The following is a 23,677-nucleotide window of genomic DNA, read 5'->3' as shown; positions in this document are numbered from 1 at the left end:
TTCATGAATCCTATTATACTTATCTTAGATACAGAAATTATTTTACGGGTTGTGGCTACCAGCTTGTGAAAAACAAGTGTTTTCTTAGGCATTAGTTCCGTCTTTGTATATTTGTCCTTTGAGGGCATGTCTCATTTGAGACTTTTGGGACCTACTGCTTATTTGCTCAAGTGGTCAAAGATCACTGTACTCACAATCATTTTACTGTCCTCTCTAGATACACACCAGTGGGACGCTCATTTTTCTCTGCCCCGGAGGGTTATGACCATCCACTGGGAGGCGGAAGGGAGGTGTGGTTTGGATTCCATCAGTCTGTCAGACCTGCCATGTGGAAGATGATGCTCAACATCGATGGTGAGCATGCAGTACTGTGCTGATCTGAAGGGGGTGATTCCATTTATCTCAAAAGTCATGTTCATCTCTCTGTGTGACAACTTTCTTCTTAGGGTAAAACTGCCTGAAAATGTATATTTAAATTAATATTGATATTTTTGTCATTGTGTTTAGGCAGGAAAACAGCTTGAAAGAGAGGAGCCTGTATTAATTAGGGGTCCAACAGTACTTGGTAAAATATGGAACCATACATCTGTCCTGTATGGATGGGCCGGTTTTGCAGTTCATTATCCAGTTATTATCTAGCTGAGATGGAAGTGTAGCTCGCACACAGACATGGTAAAATGTAAGAAAAAAAGCAGGAATAGCGAGCACCAGTGGGGGAGCTATAAAGTAGGAGAAGCTTGAAGAAGCACAGTCAAGCAACTTGTAAAGAAAACTGCAGCAAAACGATAACTGTCTTAAAATGCCTTTAAACTGGCCTACATTTATATCATTAAGCAGATTCCCTTACCAATAGCAACTTAAAATCAGTAGTTACAGGAACAGTTCCTTTTGGAGACACTCAGGGTTAGGGTTAGGGATAAGTGTCTTGTTCAGGTACACAGTGTGGTTTGAACTAGTGTTGTGTTATTCTTGAACGATTCGAACAAAGAACAAATTTTTTCAAGGAACGTACTGACGTGATCACTTTCTCAAGTGATTCGCTCGTTTCTCAGTTCAGTTGAGCTGTCAGCAAATGTGCTGCTGGATGGAAGCAGGGATTGTGCCGAATAACCATTATTCTCTGTTTTTTAACAGCTTTAGTATCCAGATAAACAAACGTAAAATGTAATGAGATGAGAGTGAGACTCACCAGCTGTAACAGGCACTGTGCAGGAGCAACATGCATAGTTATAGCAGTATAAATGTGACACATTGCTTCACAGTACACAGTGTACACAACGAAAAGTGTCCTCTGCTTTTAACCCATCACCTTTGGTTAGAAGGGCAGCCATGAATGGCGCGCCAGGTGAAGTGTGTGGGGATGGTGCTTTTCTCAGTGGCACCTTGGCGGATCGGGATTCGAACCGGCAACCTTCTGATTACAGGGTTGCTTCCTTAACCTCTAGGCCACCACTGCCCCAAAAATAGAATAAAAGGGAAAATAGAATTAAAAATAAGGTTAGTAAAAGCAAGCCAAAATTCCAGCAAATATTTATGTTTTAGGAGAATTATGAGTACATGGTCTGAAGCAAATATATTGTAATTCTCCAGAAGTTTACCATGTGACTACACTGGGACTGACTGCTCAGTGTCACTTCAGTTTATTAACCATTCCATCCGTGTTTGGACTGGAATCGGGGAACGCAGGGTGGAGTTGTCAATTCATTTCTATCAGTCGGCTCAAGCTCACATGATAAATCATCAAACACGAACCTCTGGTCTATTTTACCTATCCTTTGGGAATGGTGTGTCTGTTGAGAAAACTCTGACCCTTGGAGGTAGGTGATGAGCCAGATGAAGGGTCTTGAATTTACATTTACATTTACAGCATTTATCAGACGCCCTAATCCAGAGCGACTTACAATCAGTAGTTACAGGGACAGTCCCCCCTGGAGCAATTTAGGGTTAAGTACCTTGCTCAGGGACACAATGGTAGTAAGCGGGATTCGAACCCGGGTCTTCTGGGTCATAGGCGAGTGTGTTACCCATTAGGCTACTACCACTGAAAGTGGTCTTTAAAAGTCTTAAATATAACTTCCTTAAACCTGCGAAAACCCTGCCACTAGGCTACTTACATTTTGTAGGGACTGACCATGACAGATAAGCACAAGAGAATAACCTGTGCATTGTTCTCTGAACACACAAAACATTTACCAAAAAATCAAAACTGAGGTATAGGCTGTTCTGTGGAGTACCTATGCCATTGTGCCCCTAGTATTAACCCTTTTTGAGTGGATTAAAAAGTGTACTTTTCAATTTTAAAGCATTTCTGCTCGAGCCTTTTTAGGCATGTGTTCTGTGCTTTATTTTTGTTTGTTTGTTTTACGTTTACATTTACAGCATTTATCAGACGCCCTTATCCAGAGCGACTTACAATCAGTAGTTACAGGTACAGTACGCCTAGGGTTAAGTGTCTTGCTCAGGGACACAATGGTAGTAAGCGGAATGGAACCTGGCTCTTCTGGTTCATAGGCGAGTGTGTTACCCACTAGACTACTACCACCACCCTGTTTTTTTTATTATTACAATTTTAATGCATTGATTTTTTTTATATATTTACTTCCCTACTTTAATGCATTCTACTAACCCAATTCTGTATAAAGCACTGGTTTTAATAGTGTTGTATAAATAAAACAACTAAATTCATGTTCACTTTGAAAGGAACTAAAGTTCTTCTTGCATGTTCTAACTAGTGTTGTTTTCTTCAAAAAAATTTATCCAGAGCGATTTACAATCAGTAGTTACAGGGTCTGTCCCCCTGGAGCAACTTAGGGTTAAGTGTCTTGCTTAGGGACACAATGGTAGTAAGTGGGATTTGAACCTGGGTGTTCTGGTTCGTAGGCGAGTATGTTACCCACTAGGCTACTACCACCCATATTGCGGTTTCTGTTTCTAATATCTCCCATTTATTTGCACAGATGATATCACTTCGGCAATATACCTTCACGGATTTCATTAGATTTCAGGATACTTATGATGGTTTAGCAGATGACTAGGAGAAAATTACCAATTGATTTGTAAAAAGTGTGTGAACTTTTTGAATGTGGTGCAGGTAGTAAATCTTTTATGTGGTTATGTTATGTCGTGAGTCGGCACCCGTGCCGAAAACAATCACTTATTCTGCAGTCATTAGCTTAGCATTCCTGAATAAACACATTGGTTTGGTGGTTGATCAAATGTGACAATATTCCATTGAACAGTGTTTGCCAAACTCTAAGCACTGTGGCAGAACTACATGCAAACAGAGCTAATGTTTTTGGACCACCAAGCAATTTTCATAAGTAAATTAATATGTGTGTGTTTGTAATGACTCAATAAAGTGTGTCTTTCTCTCCTTGTTCTCCCTCAGTGTCTGCGACAGCCTTCTACAAAGCCCAGCCTGTTATCCAGTTCATGTGTGAAGTTCTGGACATCCACAATATAGATGAGCAGCCACGACCTCTCACTGACTCTCACAGAGTCAAATTCACCAAAGAAATCAAAGGTGGAAGACTCCTTTTCAGCAGTTTTTTTCCCCAGTGTTGTCATCTTTTTTTATTTTATAAAAATATATTTTTGTGTGTCTTTGTAGGTCTGAAAGTAGAGGTGACACACTGTGGAACCATGCGCAGAAAATACCGTGTGTGTAACGTGACTCGTCGCCCTGCTAGCCACCAAACGTGAGTCAAATTCCTTGAGAGGAGAGTCCTGTGTATGTACTTGTCTGTATATGATCAGCCTTAATAAATAACCTCTGGTAGCTGTTTGTGACACTGACTCTTTTCGACCAGTGCACCTGTAGACACCCGTTGAGAATGCATAGTGGTGGAATTAACTGAACAGCTGAGTCATTAAAGATCTAAAAATATACATGAAATACATGAAATAAAAAGGGCTCTTATGTACACTTATTTAAAAAACTAAAATAAAGGTGAATGGGCTCTGAGTTTTAAAGCGAAAGGTATTTACAGGTCCTTGTGAACCAAATGAGGGATTTTAGTGATGGATATTTTAAATGATGTATGTACGTTGCTCTGGATAATTAGAATTATGTACAGACAAAATTGTTGGTACCATTCGGTCAATGAAAGGATAACTCACAATGGTAAAGAAATAACTTTAATCTGACAAAAATAATAATAAATTTGAAAGTCAGACATTGTTTTTCAACATTGCTTCAACTGAATAAAAAAAATAAACTCAAGATGCAATGTAATTGCTGGTCATGTGACTATAATTATACAACAACATTTATTTCTTATATAGCCAAAAAATCACATACAGTATGTCTCAATGGGCTTTGATAGGCCCTACAGTTAACACCGCTCACACTTGACCCTTCTGCACACAAGGAAAAACTTGACACAAAAATCTCTAGGAGAGAGAAAAAATGAAGGGAAGAAACCTTGGGAAGGAGTGATACAGAGAGGGACCCCCTTCCAAGGTAGAGGGAACCTGCAACTGGTGCCAGTGCAGGGTTTGTTATGATTTGTCCAAGAAGAGAAAAAGTCCTACAGTTTTAGAGGTGGAAAAGTCCAAAACACCTGTCCATGTTTGGAGGCACTGGACTGTGCAGAGTAGTTGTTTAGTCCAGTGTCATGGTGTACATTATGTGTCCATTATAATGATCGTGATCTAAAGGTAACATGTATAAGGAAAATAGCAATGGACCTAGGACAGAACCTTGTAGAACACCAAACTCTACTTTACTGTAGAGTATAGTAGACTGAATTCTTGCAGTCTACTATCAGCTATAAGTGATTGGTTACACCAATATATCATAGGTCTCAATTGTGCTGCCCAGTAATAATATCTGAGGGAAAGAAGTCCCCATCCCCTTTTGCTTTAGTCAATTGAAGGGTTTTAAATCGGATTTGGGGTCTCTTACCTTGTCAGATATATCTGGACAACATTTTGTCCCATTCAATAGTTTTTGATCTATTTCTATCGGTAGGGTTTGAGTAATTTGTGTAGGATGTTCATTTTAATCGAATCTATTCTTGAGCTGAATTAAATTCCATCTTTCTATATCCTCTTTAATTTTCTTTTGTATTGGTAATTAATTATATTGAAATTGTTCTGTGAGATCCTTCGGTATTACAGCCCCCAAATATCTAAGATATTCCATTTCCCATGCTAAGTCATATTTATTCCTAATTTCATCTCATGGTCTATAATTGTATTTAAGCAGTTGTGTTTTATTTATGTTAATTTTGTATCCTGATAGTCTGCCAAAGTATTGAAACGATTGCATTAATCTGGGTAGGGAATTTGTTGGTTGACCCAGAAAAATCTAAATATCATCCGTGTAGCAGGCCAATTTGTGCTCTTTATCCTGGATATTTATGCCTATTATTTCTTTGTTTTGTCTTATATTTTGGGTTAACGGTTTTAAATACAATGCAAATAGGAGTGGTGAACATGCACAACCTTGCCTTGTGCCCCTTTCCAATGTAAACTATTGGATAAGATGCCATTTACCTTAATTCTAGCATTGGGCTGATCATATAATGCTTGTATTGTTTTAATTATGGTCTCGTGTAGGCCAATTTTATGTAAAACTCGATAAAGAAAACTCCAATTCACTGAGTCAAAGGCCTTTTCTGTATCAATACTAATTATCATAGCTGCTACTTTATTCTTTTGGATGTAGTTAATAATTTGTAGTGTCCGTCGTATGTTATCTTGCGTTTGACGCTCTCGAATAAAGCCTGTTTGGTCATTATGTATCAAATTAGAAAAAAAAAACTCTCTAATCCTCTAGCCACACTAGATGTAAATATCCTATAGTCTATATTGAGAACCGATATAGGTCTATATGATCCAGATTCTAATTTATCTTTATTTTCTTTTGGAATAGCAGATTCTTTCCAACTGGGTGGTGTTTGTGCCTTCTTTAGAACCCAGTGCAAAGTAGGGAGAATTACTGGTATTAGCTCTTCTTTCAACCACATGATATAACCTTATACCACACTGCCGTGTGGGTACCCATCTGATCCTGGTGATTTGTTTGATTTGAGTTTACTTATTGCCATTTTTACCTCTTTTTTAGTTATATCCTCAATCATTATTTTATTTTGTTCTTCATCTAACACTGGTAGTTCCAGAGATTCCAAAACATTATCCATTTCAGTTATGCTGCCTCCTGTCTTTTTAGAGTAAAGAGTCTTATAAAATGTTTCAAAGACTTCATTTAAAGATTTCATTTAATTTATTTTTTGCTATTTTGGTCACTGGATCTTTAATTTTATGAATTGTTTTCTGTGCTATTTTCTTTTTAAGTTTCCAGGACAAAACTATTTGAATTGGATCTGCGTTCATAATATATTTGTTTAAGGAACTATAAATTTTTTCTTGGTTTCATACGTTGTCAAATTATTAATTTTGTTTCTTGTTTTCATGATTTCCTCCAATAGAGGCTGTGCTGCTCGCTCTTTATGTTTTTTCTCTAATTCTTTTAGTTTATTTTGTAGTTCTCACAATTTCTCATTTCTCATCTTTTTTTTTTTATAGGAGGATATTGCTATGATTTTCCCTCTCAGGACCGCCTTTAGGGCAACCCACAGAATGGGAGGGGATACATCCCCTTTGTCCAAGTAGAAGTGGATTTCTCTTTTTCTACCTGTTCTTTAAAGTGAGGATCATTGAGCAGGCTTGAATTTAATTTCCAGTTATTCATTTTGAATAAATGTATCTTTAGTTTAAATCTAAAGATAAATATACTGGTGCATGGTCGCTCAAATCTATTGTCCCAATTTCACATGTGTTTATTTTATCGTTGTCCTTTCCAAACATTAGGAAATAATCTATTCTCGTATACATTGAGTGGGGTGAGGAATAATGGGTATAGTCTCTTTGATTGGGATGCAAATCTCTCCATATATCAATTAACCCAACCTCCTCGAGTATTGTATTAATTATTTTGATCAATAATTTTGTATTCTGGGCTTTCCCCGTGGAAATGTCTAGTTTTGGCTGTAGATGTACAGATTAGAGTGCCTATTGTCTCTGATGCCATCATATTAACGACTTTCTTAAAGAAGTCAATACCACTTCCGGGTGGTGCATATATATTTAGTAACATTATTTGGTTATCCTCGATGTTTCCTTTTACTAAAATAAATCGTCCCTCCCTGTCACTTATTTCGGATACTTTTTCAAAGTTCATTTTGCTTGATATAAGGAAAGCAACTCCTCTCCTTCATCCACCTTTATAGGAAGAAGAAAACACGCTTTTAAAACCCATTCTTTTTAATTTCTCATGTTCCTTGAAATCCAGGTGGGTTTCTTGTAAATATACTATTTGTGCTTGTTCTGTTTTCATTTTTGGTTGTATCTTATTACGTTTTATAGGATTTAACAGGCCGTTTACATTATATGAAGTAATTTTTATCTTGCCATTAGCCATAATCTAATTGGGTGTTTTTGAAGTAGCAAAACGTGGCGCAATCCATACACTCCCTGAACATACGTAACCAACCATTATATAAACATTAGAGCTGTATAGAACAACAGCTGCAAAATGACTATTGAATTGTCTTTGAACAAATACAGAATATTGAAAAAACATGTTGACTTCCAACTGTGGGGTAATCAAAAAGACCCTGGGTAAGCCCCGATGAAAGGGGAGCTTTGAGGGAGGTCCTGTAGGTCCTGTAGGTGCGAGAGGGCCTTCATGCGCTGTCCAGCTGCTGTCCATTATTTTCACAGCACAGATAGAACACCCTACCATTTTAATGATCTCTATTGCCACATTTAACGAAGTTCCCCTCCCTTCCTTCCCCTTCTTCCTCTCTCCTTCCTCCCCTTTTCAAAACAAAGAAACCCCTTATGCGTCTCACCGTAACTATCTCTTCGGGGACACCTTAACTATCTCTTCGGGGGGAAAAAAGGTGGAGAGAAACACCTCACTGTCAGTCCTATGTCAGTTTTCACGTCCTGGTGTTACAACATTCGTCTGAATTGTTGGAGTTTCTCATTGTAACCCCAGGTCCGATCCTTTTCTCATCTGACCCCTGTTTTTTATTGTTGTGCGCCACGTTAGGCATCGGACTTGTTCCATAATAGTCTCTGGGTGTTTAATGACCGTGACCGGTAATCCCCTCTTTGCCAGATCGCTAGTTGCTTCCTCCACCGAGCCGTATAACAACGGCCCCTCCGGATAGAATACTCTCATCTTTGCTGGAAATGGAGTCTGGAACCAAATTGTCTTCTCTTTTAACACAGATTTAACCTCTGCATATTCCTTCCATTGCTTCAGAACCTCAGGTGCATAATCATGATCCAGGTTAACTTTGTTACAGAGATACTCAAACCCACGTTTCTGCCAGGCAAATTTTAATATTTCTTCTTTTGTTCTGTAACTGGTCATTTTGGCAACAATGGATCTTGGCGCCGCATTTGGTTGTGGTTTTGGCATGAGGGCGCTGCGCTCTCTCCAGTCGCACTTCAGCTGACTCGGACAACTCCAGTTTGTGCCTTAATAAACGCTCCACGAAAACAACCATTGATGGTGCATCGTATATCCTGATATTTTCTCTTCTGTACTGCCCCTCCAGATCCGTCAGCTTCGCGTCTATTTCAATATGCAGTTTAAGCATCTCAGTTACTGCTTCCTCATTAGTTTGTATTCGAGTTTCAGCGTCTTTGATTCTTTCCTCTGCCTCTTCCACTCTCGTATTTGTCTTATTTATATCCTCTCAGATCCCCTTTAGCTGCGTGTCATTATCTTTCCTAAATTCCCTCAGATCTCTGAGTATGAGGTCCAGACTTGCGTTGCTAGCTTGTTCTCCTTTGTCTATTAGCACGTCGTTGTCCTCCATAGCGCTGCTAGCAGGCGAGGTGTGTTTGTCTCCGTCTCTCTGTGTAGATTTCTTCTTCCTTTTGATTCTTGGCATCTTTGAGCCCCCTTCTTATTTTTACTTTTTACAAAAGTCTTTTACGAATTCGAGTTACTTTGGGCTGTTTTCGTCTCAAAGGTCGGGAGTACGTTCTCCTATGCTGCCATTCTTTTTTAAGCCAAACCGGAAGTCGTTGACTTGCCATTTCAACATTGTTTAGGGTTATCAAAACAAGCTTCACAATTTTTCTAGGTGGCCTTGTCCTGGTCCAAACCGGTCTGTGTGTAAGATCACTCACTACTATCATTTCTACTTACTGCCTGTTGTGGCACTGTGCTGATTGGTGTGAGCTGCTATAATCAAGGGATTCTTCTATTCCTCAATTAAAGGATCCTTAATATTTCACATATAGTTGAGGCCAAAATTATTAGTAGCTTTTTTTCTGATTAGTAGCTTTTGATATATTTTGTAATATACAATAGATTTTAAGGCTTGTTTTATATCAAATATAGTAAATGTGTCAATCAGCATAAAATGACTCCAAGGAAGAGATGAGAGGCAATACTGTTACTCATTATACAAAAGACAAAGGAAATCATTCCGGAGCTCAGAAAGAAGGTTCATGCTAAGGGGGAAGCTTACACTACTACTTCCACATGATTCACAGTGTCCAGAACTGCTGTATATTCCATAATTGCCCAATACAAGGGGACAAATTCTGTAAGAAACAAACCTGACCATGGTTGTATGCGCAAGATTTCAAGAACACTGGAGAGGAAAATCTTACCAAGTAACCCCAGATCTTCTAAGATAATTGTTGCTGAACCCATAGTGGAGAAGTGTGCTACTCCTTTTATAAGCAATCAACTTAATTATTAATATTTTTTTAATATAAAATTTTTCCTATTGACTTAACATGGGGGCACTTTTTGTAGGCTATGAACTTGCAAATTTCCATATAGAATCCTGGTGATCCCCTCTTGCAGTTTCTCTCATATATATATATGATTATATATATATATATTTTGGTACTTTTTCACGATTCATTTTAATATCAAATTTATTTCATCCCCTAAAATGAATGGAACTTGCAGATTTAATATTTCACCTTTGGGGGAGTAGTGAGTAGTCTGTCCGCTTGAGATGGTGGACTCTGTATGGCTAAGCTAACGTGATATACATTTGTTTGTACAATTTTTTTCATCATAAGTACAAGGCATTCAACTCAGAGCTTACTGGCATTCATGACTGCGATCTGAAGCGTTTTGATTTGTTTACTTGTTTACTCAGTGTATTAAGGACTCTGCCCGAGTTCTACAGTCTGGGTGTCGACTGCACATTGCGCTGCTCAACCTCTTTAAAGACATTATTATTTTTCCTGACATATTCATTGATTCATTTATTTGCTGCCCTTCATGATCTGTTGACTTGTCAACGCATCGCCGATCTGATACCATAGAGTAGAAGAAGTGTTCGTTTTTCTGCACCCGCCAGTGATCATTAAATTCTTTAAGTTCTTTATGACAGTATATCTGTGTGTGGATGTATTTAGTATAAAGTGTATGTGGTAAATTATATGCTACGATAATAATGGCAGTAGTGTAATACTTCAGTTAAATGTGCAGAGTGCAGTACTGATGTTCAGTTTGAAATGTGCACTTTAGGGGGGGAGAAAAATCATCTGCAGATGGTTTAAGGTGATGTGGATGATCCTGGGGGCAACTTATTGAGGAGCCGGACAGCCTGGGGGTAAAAACTGTCCCTCAACTTGGCAGATCTGGCTCTGATGCTGCAGTATAGTCTTCTGGAGGGCGGTAGTGTGAAATGTCCATATGAGGGGTGTGCACGATGCTGCAGGCCTTGCAAACACTGCGTGAAATGTGTCCAGTAGTGGGGGCAGAGGCATCCCAATGATGTTCTCATCTGACTTCACTATCCTCTGTAGGCTTTTGCGGTCAGAAATGTTGCAGTTGCCGTACCATACAGTGATGCAGCTGGTCAGGATGCTCTCAATGGTTCATCTGTAGAATGTTGTGAGAGTGGGTGGGGGGAGGCTTACCCGTTTTAGCTTCTGCAGGAAACGTAGTCTCGTGGTGTTGACTGTCCACGTAAGTTCCTCAGTGATATGCACACCCAAGAACTTGGTGCTCTTTACAATCTCCACCACTGAACCATTTATAATGAGTGGGTTGTGGGCAGGAAGTGGGCTGTGGGTAGGAAGTCCACAATGATCTCCTTTGTCTTATCAACATTCTGAGACAGATTGGGGACTATGCATGCATCCCTGTGGTGCTCCTGATGATGGAGGATGTGTGGCTACCAATCCAAACTACCTGGGGCCTGTTTGTGAGCAATTCCAGGACCCAGTTGCAGTGAGTGGTGTTCTGGCCAAGCCCACTCAGTTTTACAACCAGCTTTTGAGGGATGATTGTGTTGAACGCAGAGCTGAAGTCGGTGAATAGTATCCTGACGTATGAGTCTTTCTGGTCAAGATGTGTTAAGGGGAGCTGGAGGACAGAGGATATGGCATCCTCAGTTGACCTGTTGGGATTGTAAAATCACCAGCCAGCTGATCAGCACAATCTTTGAGCACCTGGCCAGGTAGATTAGACAAAGGTACATACTGATATAAAGTGCACATGTGTGACACAGACAAACTGGGCTACATAAAGTGCAAAAATGGGACACAGGCGCAGTGCAAGAGTAACATTTAACAAAAAAACATGTAAACAACAATGAGACAGACAGCACTAAACAGGGGAAAGGAATAATAAATGTGTGAATTAAATTGTTTAAATATTGCAGTGCAAAATGGAATGGTGCATTAATAGATTATATTATAGACAGATAATATTACAATATAACTGAGGTAGTGTGAGTGTGTCAGTCCAGAGGGTCCAGAGTCCAGAGGAACTTTGCGTTCTTGACAATCTACACACAATAATGTTGATGTTCAGTGGCGAGTGTCCCTCAACAATCATGTCCTTTGTTTTGTCCATGTTCAGAAACAGATTGTTGACACCAGTCTGGCAGTCGTTGCACCTCCTCCCTGTACACTCATCGTTCTTGTGCTCATCGTCATCTGCAAACTTGATGTGGTTCGGTCATCAGGGTGAACAGCATTGGACTGAGCACACAGCCCTGAAGAGCTCCAGTGCTCAGTGTTGTGGTGCTGGAGATGATGCTCCTGATCCGGACAGACTGAGGTCTCTCAGTCAGGAAGTCCAAGATCCAGGTGCAGAGGGAGGTGTTCAGGTCCAGCAGGCTTAGCTTCTTGACCAGGTGCTGAGGAATGATGGTGTTGAATGCTGAACTAAATGTTGAATGTCTGAACAGCATTTGTGAGGATACGTCCTTATTGTCCAGGTGGGTGAGGGTCAGATGCAGGGTCGTGGTGATGGCATAGTGGTGCACAACTTTCCACAAACGCAGCATCTGCAAGGCCTCCAGCATTGTGCAGGACCCCTCACATGGACTTTTCACACTCCTTCCCTTTAGAAGAAGATACTGCAGCATCAGAGCCAGATCTGCTAGTCATTATTATTTATTATTATTATTGTTATATATTATCATAATGATAATAATAATAATAATAAGACATTACATGAAAGTATGGTACTATACCATACTTTCATGTAATGTCTTATATATTATCATATTGCTGCTAGTTTGGTTTTTCTAATTTGTCTCAACCTGCACAATGTCATTTGTCATGTTTTTCTGTTGTGTGTTATTGCCATTTGCACTGTCATTTTGCACACTGTGAATTTCTGAAGGATTGAAATCTTGTCTGTCTGTGTTCTTGTATATGATGAGAGGACAATAAATTTGCCTTTGAAGAGAAAAATAGTCAAAGTGAGTTATACCAGAGTTTAATACTCTGGTATAATGACACACTTGCTAAAGCAAACCACCCAGAAATAAGAAAGAAAATGATCTAAATTGATTGTATTCCACCTAGCAGGAGAGTCTACTTAACTATAGGAAAGCTCTTAGTGAAGTGGACCTGTAATCAGAAGGTTGCTGGTTTGAATCTCGATCCATCAAGGTACCACTGCGCTAGGTATTGTTTCGACAAACTGCTCTTCAGGCACCCTTTATGGCTGCCCGCTGCTCACTAAAGTGACAAAGTTTACAAAGTTTAGGATGTAGGTGTCCTTATTGAGCGCAGGTCTCTCATTTGATTTACATGTAAATAACATCACTAAATAAAATTCTTTCACCTTAGAAATATTGCAAAGATAAGAAATATGGACTCAATTAATTATGCAGAATAGTTGGTCCACTCCTTTTATTACGTCAAAGTTAGATTACATAGATTACGTTCTTACGTTCAATGCACTGGCTACCCATCAAATTTAGGACTGATTACAAAATTATTTACCTATAAAACACAAAATGGCCACATACTGCAGTACCTGAGTGAACCTTTAGTTACATAAGATACGCCAGCCCCCTATGATTGAAGGTGCATGTTCCCTCCTAGTACCCAAAATACAGAAGGTCACAGAAGGAGCAGATCTTTTTCATATAAAGCTCCTCAGTTGTGGAATGGCTTGCCTGTCAATATTCAGTATTCAGACACAGTCTCAGTATTTAAAACACAGTCACCTAGTCAAGCATAGACAGTGTTCAATTTGCCTTAGGTTGTCCTACATTTACATTTACAGCATTTATCAGACGCCCTTTTCCAGAGCGACTTACAACCAGTAGATACAGGGACAGTCCCCCCCTGGAGCAACTTATGGTTAAGTGTCTTGCTCAGGGACACAATGGTAATAAGTGGGATTTGAACCTGGGTCTTCTGGTTCATAGGCGAGTGTGTTACCCACTAGGCTACTACCTACTTAGTGTACTAGTCCCCTATTGGCCAGTTTTTAGTCATTGTTGAGGTGATGTAAACAGTCGTCATGTCATGGGCTTCCTACGTGCTTGATCTCATTAGTAAATTTTTAAATGGCAATCTGGCATTTACTGTGTTCTATTGTTTAAAACATGTATTTTATGCCACTGTTTTAGAAAACTCACATTGTTCGACCAATAATGTCTGGTATAGATAGAGTATAGACAGAGGTCAAACATGTAATTTTTTAACTTTTGCTGTTTGGATCTCTTTATATCAGATATCCTCTGTTTTCATCAGGTTCCCTTTGCAGTTGGAGAACGGACAGACAGTAGAACGAACAGTGGCTCTGTATTTCAGAGAAAAGTACAACCTCCAGCTGAGGTACCCCCACTTGCCCTGCCTACAGGTGGGCCAGGAGCAGAAGCACACATATTTGCCTCTGGAGGTAAGAACGTATTCCCACCTGCCCTTGAAGCTTATGCATTAGTTTTAATGGGTGCTTTGGGCGCACTGTTTTTTCTTGACCTGCAGGTTTGTAACATTGTAGCAGGGCAGCGGTGCATCAAGAAACTCACTGATAATCAGACATCAACTATGATCAAAGCCACAGCACGCTCCGCACCAGACAGACAGGAGGAGATCAGCAGACTGGTGAGTAGAATCACAAGTTAGATCTGAATCTTACCATTTTCTTACCATTTTAACTCTTAGTGTTGGAAAAAATGTAAATAAACAGCTTTAAAAGCCATTTTCAATTATCATTGTGACATCATATGGAGCCCAAAATGTGTTATAAAAAAATTGGGGAAAGATTTGAAGAGCCAAGTTCATCAGCTGACTGATGCATATTCAACTTTGTTGCTCTGTCTTTCTTTCTCATTCTGCTTTTTCCTTTATCTCCCCCAGGTGCGCAGTGCAAACTACGAGGCAGATCCGTTTGTTCAGGAGTTCCAGTTCAAGGTTCGGGATGAAATGGCCCATGTGACGGGGCGCGTGCTACCAGCCCCCATGCTGCAATACGGCGGCAGGGTGAGCTCAGAGCTCTTTATGGTACCTCCCCCTTAAACTGCACTCATATCATCTTCACTTTAAACAAGCCACTTTCTTCCAGTCTGAACCTGTCTGAGCTAATGTCTCTATTGCAAATACATGACTTTTTTTCCCATGCTGTAGCAGTTTATTGAGTAACCTTTCAAAATGACCATACCTGCCTCTTTTTGTTTGTATGCTTAGTGTGATTATTTGTTAAAGCAGCGTAGTGAACCTTGAATTTGTTTTAATTTCTTTAACTGAATGATGCGTTTTTGTGTGCTTTGCCTTTGGTGTTTGCCTTTAAGCTGGTAGTAGCCTAGTGGAACATATTTGCCTATAAACCAGAACACCCAGGTGTAAAGGTTAAGTTAGGGTACAGGGGGACTATCTCTGTAACTACTCGTTGCAAGTCGCTTTGGATAAGAGCGTCTGCTAAATGCCATAATGCTAAATGCTTTAAGTGTTTTTGTGCCTGACCTATGATCGCGTTGTTGTATGTGTGTGGTGTGCTGTTAAATGCAGAACCGCACCGTGGCCACGCCCAGCCATGGCGTGTGGGACATGAGGGGAAAACAGTTCCATACAGGGGTGGAAATTAAGATGTGGGCCATCGCCTGCTTTGCCACTCAGAGACAGTGCAGAGAGGAGATCCTCAAGTAAGTACTCAGAATCTCATTGTCCCATCACACTATTTCTCCAGCCCACTTGGACAGTTATGAATTTAGTGATATTTAGTTTGTCCTGCAAAACTACATTTGTGCGTCAGGCCAAACACGGAAACCAACTCGCCATTGAAGGGTGGAAATCATGAAAATTTAACTTTATGAGATTATTTAACATTAATATGAGTTCTCTGAGCCTGTCTAATAGTCTTGCAGATGCTCAAAATGGCGATAAGCGTAAAGAGTGCTTTGGCCATTCTGTTTCGTCAGTCAGGGGTCGTATCTGGAATTTGTTCCCTTATGTCGTCATAAGGGGAAAGGTTACCTCCCATTTCTCTTTCTTTCTTCACCCAATTTCGCACCACTCCCCTAAGACACAATCTCCACTGACTGTCATTGCTTCATAATGTATGAAGCATTGCAGTTGCTCGGTGATTGGATGTAAAAATTAGCACAAATGTATTTTTTTCCGTTCAGGCATGTGAGACTCTGAAGAAACAATGGCTTAAATATATTTTTTTTCCAGAAATTTTTCTCAACATCTACTTTTTGAGCCCACAATGCAAGCATTTGGTTTTTTTATAAATAAGTAATTTCAGTTAGATTTTTTTCTAACCCTCCATAAGATACTCGAATCTTGGCACTTCAGGCCATTGGTGACAGTCCAGATAAAGTGGGGGGGTCCAAATCAAGAAGTCTTGGACGTGGAATCTCCCATCTTACATTAGAAAAATTTCAATACTGTCCTAAAATTTTCTTTATTCCTACAGGGGCTTCACTGACCAGTTGCGGAAGATCTCTAAAGATGCAGGGATGCCTATTCAGGGCCAGCCATGTTTCTGTAAGTATGCCCAGGGAGCAGACAGTGTGGAACCCATGTTTAGGCACCTGAAGAACACCTACTCGGGCCTGCAGCTCATCATAGTCATCCTACCTGGCAAAACCCCCGTCTATGGTAAGCCAGTAATCCAAAATGGCAGATTTCTTTCTGCGATTGTGTTCACTGCGGTTTCAAACTGAGTGGGTGGCCCATTGCGGGTGCCACGGAGGTTCCCTTGAGCAATTATCATCCCCAGACTGCTCTCCAGGCACCTTTTATAGCTGCCCATTGCTCATTAAGGGTGATGGGTTAAATGCAGAGTAAACACTTTGTTGTGTGCACAATGTGCTGTGTATCACATTGACAAAAACAATCACTTTTTTTTCACTTCACTATATATCATAATTAAACTATTGTGTTGCTGTATATCGGCATCTGATAAATTGTGCATAGATAAATACTTCATCTGTGTTTGTGTGTGTGTGTGCACATGTGTGTGTGTAAGGTTTCACTCCTGAATGATTTCAGACTTGGCCATGGCATTTGTACGAAATACAGTTACAAAGTACATTAATGATGAAATTGTTAATTGATAAAGTGGCAATTTTTCTGTGTCTGTAGCTGAAGTAAAGCGTGTAGGAGACACATTGTTAGGGATGGCCACTCAGTGCGTTCAGGTGAAGAACGTTGTGAAGACGTCCCCTCAGACTCTGTCAAACCTCTGCCTCAAAATCAATGTCAAGCTGGGTGGCATTAACAACATCCTGGTACCACATCAACGGTAAGCTGCTTATTTTTTTGGTCGGAGAAGTGTACAGTTAGGACATTTTTTCATTCTGCAGTTCTCTTTAAGACCCTCAGTGTTTCAACAACCTGTGATTTTCCTGGGGGCTGACGTCACACACCCACCAGCCGGTGATGGGAAGAAGCCATCTATAGCAGCAGTCAGTGTGGTCTTATAATTTTCCACACATCACTGATAGTAATGCTGAACTAATTTAATTCCACAAGTCACATTGTTCAGAGTATTAAGGTTCTCGCAGGAAGCTGCACTTACTAAAATATTGTAATCATGATTTATAATCACTCATCAGAAGAGTAGAAACATCTGTTGCATCTTAAGTTTGTGTTCAGCAGGAATTGATATGTAGCATGACCTTTTCCTCCTCCCTCTGTTTCTGTGTAGGTGGTGGGCAGTATGGACGCCCACCCCAGCAGGTACTGTGCTACAGTGCGGGTACAGCGACCCAGACAGGAGGTCATTCAGGATCTGGCCTCCATGGTCCGGGAGCTGCTCATCCAGTTCTACAAATCCACTCGTTACAAGCCAACAAGGATCATCTTCTACAGGGACGGAGTCTCTGAGGGACAGTTCAGACAGGTGTGAAATATGAGTACACATACAGGGCTTACCTTATACAGTGCTGCTTGAAAGTTTGTTCACCCCTTTGAACTTTCTATATTTCTGCACAAATATGCCATTAAGTCTTACAAAGTTGTTTACCTTAAGCAAGCAGATTATTTGTACAAAACCCACAAGAATCTTCAAAACTAAAGATGATCCCACAGAATTAAAGATGATATTTATAAACAGTGCATCTGGAAAGTATTCACAGCACATCACATATTTCACATTTTGTTATGTTACAGCCTTATTTCAAAATGAATTAAATGCATTTTCCCTCAAAATTCCACACCCAACCCCCCATAACGACAGCATGAACAAATTACTTTTTGCTCATTATATGTCTCCAACAAATATCTTATTTATCTGTGCTCCTTCATGCATACAGAAAGTTTAATTTACATGTAATGTAATCGCACATCTGTCATCATAATTCATTTCCTGGCTGCAAAATTAAGCAATTGGTTGGTCTTTGACCTCTATGGTTTCCTGCATGCGTGTGTGTATGATCTCATAGAGACTGCACATGAAGTTCAGACTGAACTGTGTGAAGGGTCATACAAAAGCCCACAAACATACAATGTGATTCACAAATGTACCATACTACAACTGACTGTTCATGTCTGAGAACAAGTCATAGTGGGTCACCCTAAGGGGATCACACCAGATACTGAAAATATTTACAGCTTTTAGAAGACGCCCTTATCCAGAGTGACTCAGTGGATACAGGGACAGTAACTACTAAGTGTCTTGCTCAGGGGAACAATGGTAGAAAGTTTGAACCTGTGACTTTGTGGTTGTATGGTTCATAGGAGAGTGATTTACCCACCACCACCCAAAGGTGTGCAAAATGTCATTGTTTTAGGTCATATAGAAATATAGAAAGGGGTTCACAAACATTTAAGCACCACTGTATCCGCCTTACAAGCAGATTCATGTGCAAATGTACATGAGCTTAAATTGCCATTGGATGAACTGTTTCTTCTGAGCAACAGAAAGATATCAAAGCCTGTATCTTACTGGCTTCAGAACAGTAGAGGTTTCAGATACCTGAGTGAAATGTGTTTCTGTGTGTGTGTGTAGGTGCTGTATTATGAGTTGCTAGCCATCCGTGAGGCCTGTATCAGTTTGGAGAAGGAGTACCAGCCAGGAATCACCTACATTGTGGTGCAAAAACGCCACCACACCCGCCTCTTCTGTGCTGACCGCAATGAAAGGGTGAGGGACCTTTACTTACAGTGGGTATGGAAAGTATTCAGACCCCCTTAAATCTTTCACTCTTTGTTATTGCAGCCATTTGCTAAAGTCATTTAAGTACATTTTTTTCTAATTTATGTATACACAGCATATTGACAGAAAAACATTTATTTAATAACAAAGAAAAACTGAAATATCACATGTGCTGTGACAACTGAAGTGCTGTCCATTTCTACACTTTCATTTGAGTCTAGCTTTGTTTATATTATTATACTGTACTCTGGCAAGGCACAGGTCTGGCAAAGGTTATAAAAAAATGTCTGCTGCACTTAAGGTTCCTAAGAGCACAGTGGCCACCATAATTCTTTGAATCGAAGATATTTGGGAGGACCAGAACCCTTCCTAGAGCTGGCCGTCTAGCCAAACTGAGCTATTGGGGGAGAAGAGCCTTGGTGAGAGAGGGAAAGAAGAACCCAAAGATCACTGTGGCTGAGCTCCAGAGATGCAGTCACAAGATGGGAGAAAGTTGTAGCAAGTCAACCATCACTGCAGCTCTCCATGGGCTTTATGGCAGAGTGGCCTGACGGAAGCAACGGAAGACACATGAAGGCCCTCATGGAGTTTGCTAAAAAACATGAAAAATAATATTCTCTAGTCTGATGAGACTAAGATAGCACTTTTTGGCTTTAATTCTAAACGGTATGTGTGGAGAAAACCAGGCACTGATCAGCACCTGTCCAATACAGTTCCAACAATGAAGCATGGTGTTGGCAGCATCATGCTGTGTGGGTGTTTTGCAGCTGCAGGGACAGGACGACTGGTTGCAATCGAGGGAAAGATCAATGCGGCTGAGTACAGGGATATCCTGGATGAAAACCTTCTCCAGAGTGCTCAGGACCTTAGACTAGGCCTAAGGTCTACCTCCCAATAAGAATATGACCCTAAGCTAAAATAACAAAGGAGTGGCTTCACAAAAACACGTTGACTGTTCTTGAATAGCCCAGCCAGAGCCCTGACCTGACTTAAACCCAATTTAGCATCTCTTGAGAGACCTAACAATGGCTGTCATGCAACGTTTACCATCCAACCTGCCAAAACTGGATCCCCAAACCCAGGTGTGAAAAATCCCAAAAGACTGGCTGTATTAGATCAAAAGAGTGCTTCTACTAAATACTGAGTCTAAATCTGCCAAAATGTCAACACTTCTGTGATTTTCTGTCAATATGTACATTAATGGGGAAAAAAATAACTTAAATGATTTTATCAAATATAACAGAGTGAAGGGGGTCTGAATACTGGTATTTGGGATATTAGACAGGCTTAGTAAATTAAGTAATGTCAATAATCTATAATACCACTTTTCTAGGTTGGACGCAGCGGAAACATTCCTGCTGGTACAACAGTTGATACAGACATCACACATCCTTATGAGTTTGACTTTTACCTTTGCAGTCATGCGGGAATACAGGTACCACACCCATAAACACATCACACATTCCCAGTTAAGTGTCATTTACCAGTGTTATGCACTCTGAGGAATGCTCATGTCCTGACTCCTTTACACATACACGATACTTTGTTTTGAATAAATTAATTCCATTTTTTCTGCACTATATTGCTTAATTTCTTATTAAGTATGCCTTCTGGATTTACAGAAACTACAAGAAGTTTATGTATTTTGGAGGGGCAAAACATACTACCACTAAGCTCCCTGTTATAGCGTAATAACTTCTGACACCCAGTAGACGAACTTGATGTTTATGTTGAATTTGCCCTTTAAGGGCTCGTTTCAAACGAGAAGAGCATTTATGCATGATTGTCACATTCCTCCTGTCTCCATGTGTTTTGAGGACACAGATGCAGTGCGTGTTTTATTGTCTGTAGTTATTCTTAGAGGTCCGGCACACTGTTGTAAAACTGTAGCAAGACAAAGACTTTATTTCTGTACACGAAACTGTTTTTTGAACATGGTGTTTGTGTTTGTTTTTTTTTTTACTTTTATTTCATTTTGCGTTAGTGTCTATGGTTCAGCAATTCTGACCTGGGCAGTAGTGCTATTGGGAAAGAAAGCAGAATCCTGAACTGCCAAGGTGCTACTGAGGTGCTACTGTGCAAAGTACCGTTCCCACACACTGCTCCCCAGGTACCTGTCATGGCTGGCCCCAGCTTATGGGTTAAATTCAGGGTCATGGGTTAAATTCAGAGGACACATTTTGATGTGTGCACCATGTGCAGTGCTTCACAGTGACACTCACTACACTTTAACATTTCTAAAGTGGTGCAGAAGAACTGGATGTGAACCCTTGGCAAATATTAGCTCAGCCAGACACTTCTTGTAGCTCTGAATCAGACCTGCACGTTTTTCAGAAGGGATCTAAGCCCGTTCTTTCTGGCAGAACAGCTTTAGCTCTGTCATATTTTTGGATGTGTTGTGCATGGATCTCTTCTAATCATTCCTTAGCATCTTTTTTGGGTTGAGGTCTCCACTCTGACTTTACTACTGAATCCATTCTGTTGTGGACTTAATTTTATGTTTTGGTTCATTGTCCTGTTGCATCACTCAACTCCTACAGAGTTTTAGCTGAGGTAAAGACATGCTTAGTCTCATCAGTCCACAAAACATTTAGCCAGTACCACTGTGGAGTGTTTGTGTTACATTTTGCAATCTCATTTTAAGAACCTCCCTTTTGTCCCTTTCTTGACTTTATTCACTTTTTATTTTGACCAAACTCATGTCAGCTTGGACCGGAAGTACTCACTGTGCTTTTAATGTTTACTTTTATTAATAGTCAGTAAATCAGTAAATATACCTACAACATATTTTGCTGTTTGCTTGTTTATGTGTTTGGAATTGTGTTTTGTTTATGTACAATTTGCATTTTTGGACTGAATATGAAACATGCATATGTCTCTACATGCATAGTGTTAATTTAAATTGCAGTAACTGCATAATACTGGTAGAGCCATAAGATAAATAAGGGTCATACAAGAAATCTACTTCCCCTAAAGACATGAATTTTTGTGGCTATATTACAAATATTATGAATGCACTGTAAGTATAAATGTGCTTCTCTGTTTGCTGCAGGGCACGAGCCGCCCCTCTCATTACCACGTCCTTTGGGATGACAACTGCTTTACTGCAGATGAATTCCAGTTACTCACCTACCAGCTGTGCCACACCTATGTGCGATGCACTCGTTCAGTCTCTATCCCAGCACCAGCCTACTATGCCCATCTGGTGGCATTCCGTGCCCGATACCACCTGGTGGACAAAGAACATGACAGGTGAATACTAGAGGTTCTCCGATGACGCTGGTATTTACTGGGGTGTGTTAAATATGTATAAAAGATGTCTTTAAATCACTGGAAAAGATTGCATTACAACAGATTAGGGACCAGCTATCATATTCATGACAATATTATTGTATTAAACATTGACCAGCCATAACATTAGACAGGTAAAGTTAATTTTTATCTTATTACAAGGCCATTTGACAGGACTATTTGATTAGTTATTGCATCTTTGAAAATGCAGCTCTTTTGGCATTTTCTTGGTCAGGACAACAGGAGAACTGTTGAAAGTTATATGATCTATTATCTGTTATATGATCTATATGATCAGAACACATAGCTCATGGCAGTTTATTGTGTATGAGGCAGAGTAACCACCGACCTGTCACGATGCCTTTCTGTAGTTTGTTTTTAAATGTAAGGTTCTTTAAAGTATAGCTATTCAGGTATGAAGATCAGATTGGACTGAAAGACAATGATAACATTATCCATATAATTTTATACAGCTGCCATGTGAAATTGAGCTCCCCATCACAAGACAGATGCACTGATTTACGCTGCTCTGGACAACTGCATCTGTTAAATGTTGTAAATGTGATGTAAATGTCAGAAGGTGACTATTCTGATTAACATGGAATATCAGGTGCATGTGCATCACTTCTGTCTTTAGGATGCACTAGGGGAAGAAGGCAAGCTGGGGCAGTTGTGGCATAGCAGTTAAGGAAGCAGACCTTTTGCAGGTTTTATATCCCAGTCAAGGTGTCATTGTTGCCATGTGCTCAATAAGGGTGATGGGTTAGATACAGACAACACATGTCGTTGTGTGCACCATTTGCTGTATCGCAATGACAAAAACTTTGACTATTTTCACTTTCAAGCTGCCGGAAGTAGTGTCATGCTCTCTCAGGGAATTCTTGGAACCTGCTTTGATTTGGATTTTACCTTGATACTTACCACCTACCTAAACTGACCAAGTATACTCTTTCATGGAAACAGTATTCCCTACAATCAAGCATCTGTGGTATATGATTCATGGAGGCATCACCTCACAACTTACAGGAGCTACTACTGAAAACTTGGTTCAATTAGTGATTTATTTCATTAGTCGACTAATTCGAAAATTCCTCTTTCGAATAGTCATGTAGCCGTTTTTTTCCTTTGTTACCTGTTCTGAACTCTGTGTTAGGTTTTACCTCTGCACACCTGTCACTGTTACCCTGTTTCTCAGTTCCTGCTTCAACAAAACAATGTACAATGTTAGGTACTGCCAGTTAAATCATTGGATTTACTCTCTTTAGCTGCAATTATAAACAGTCTTCTGCATTGGCTAAACCAATTTTTAGCCAATGCATGGGAGGACAGAATAAAGGCTTTGAAATGAGGAAGGATAGATAAATGTAGCTGGTGGCTGGGTCCCTACAAGCCACATAAGTCCCAGTGGAGATGGCTGCAGAAATTGCAACCAGCACATCTGAAAGTCCTAGGCAGCAACCTGAAAAAAACATTTAACAGCTGACAGAGCAGGGGAACTTTTGACTACTCTGGAGAAATGGAAAAAAGTGTTAT

The 23,677-nt window shown here is 40.0% G+C and overlaps 1 protein-coding gene across 4 annotated transcripts in view; it reads left to right on the top strand.

Moving 5' to 3' along the window:
• The window catches only part of LOC114788632 (protein argonaute-3), a 39,582-nt gene that overhangs the window by 10,508 nt on the left and 5,397 nt on the right, over window positions 1–23,677 (top strand). The window contains exons 5-18 of one of the 4 annotated variants that reach the window (XM_028977372.1): window positions 218–354; window positions 3,389–3,523; window positions 3,611–3,698; window positions 14,002–14,149; window positions 14,236–14,355; window positions 14,611–14,733; window positions 15,259–15,392; window positions 16,169–16,353; window positions 16,840–16,999; window positions 17,072–17,162; window positions 17,405–17,599; window positions 18,707–18,841; window positions 20,187–20,288; window positions 21,906–22,105. In XM_028977372.1, coding sequence (XP_028833205.1) covers window positions 218–354; window positions 3,389–3,523; window positions 3,611–3,698; window positions 14,002–14,149; window positions 14,236–14,355; window positions 14,611–14,733; window positions 15,259–15,392; window positions 16,169–16,353; window positions 16,840–16,999; window positions 17,072–17,162; window positions 17,405–17,599; window positions 18,707–18,841; window positions 20,187–20,288; window positions 21,906–22,105 — 1,953 coding nt within the window. Of the gene's footprint in view, window positions 1–217; window positions 355–3,388; window positions 3,699–14,001; window positions 14,150–14,235; window positions 14,356–14,610; window positions 14,755–15,258; window positions 15,393–16,168; window positions 16,354–16,839; window positions 17,000–17,071; window positions 17,163–17,404; window positions 17,600–18,706; window positions 18,842–20,186; window positions 20,289–21,905; window positions 22,110–23,677 lie in introns of those variants that run through there. The other 3 variants (XM_028977371.1, XM_028977373.1, XM_028977370.1) reach the window with 3 other exon arrangements.

This window comes from Denticeps clupeoides, chromosome 4 (assembly GCF_900700375.1).
Source record: "Denticeps clupeoides chromosome 4, fDenClu1.1, whole genome shotgun sequence".
Lineage (NCBI taxonomy): Eukaryota > Metazoa > Chordata > Actinopteri > Clupeiformes > Denticipitidae > Denticeps > Denticeps clupeoides.
Note: the sequence above shows the minus strand (reverse complement) of the source record. Positions and strands in the feature narration are given on the sequence as shown.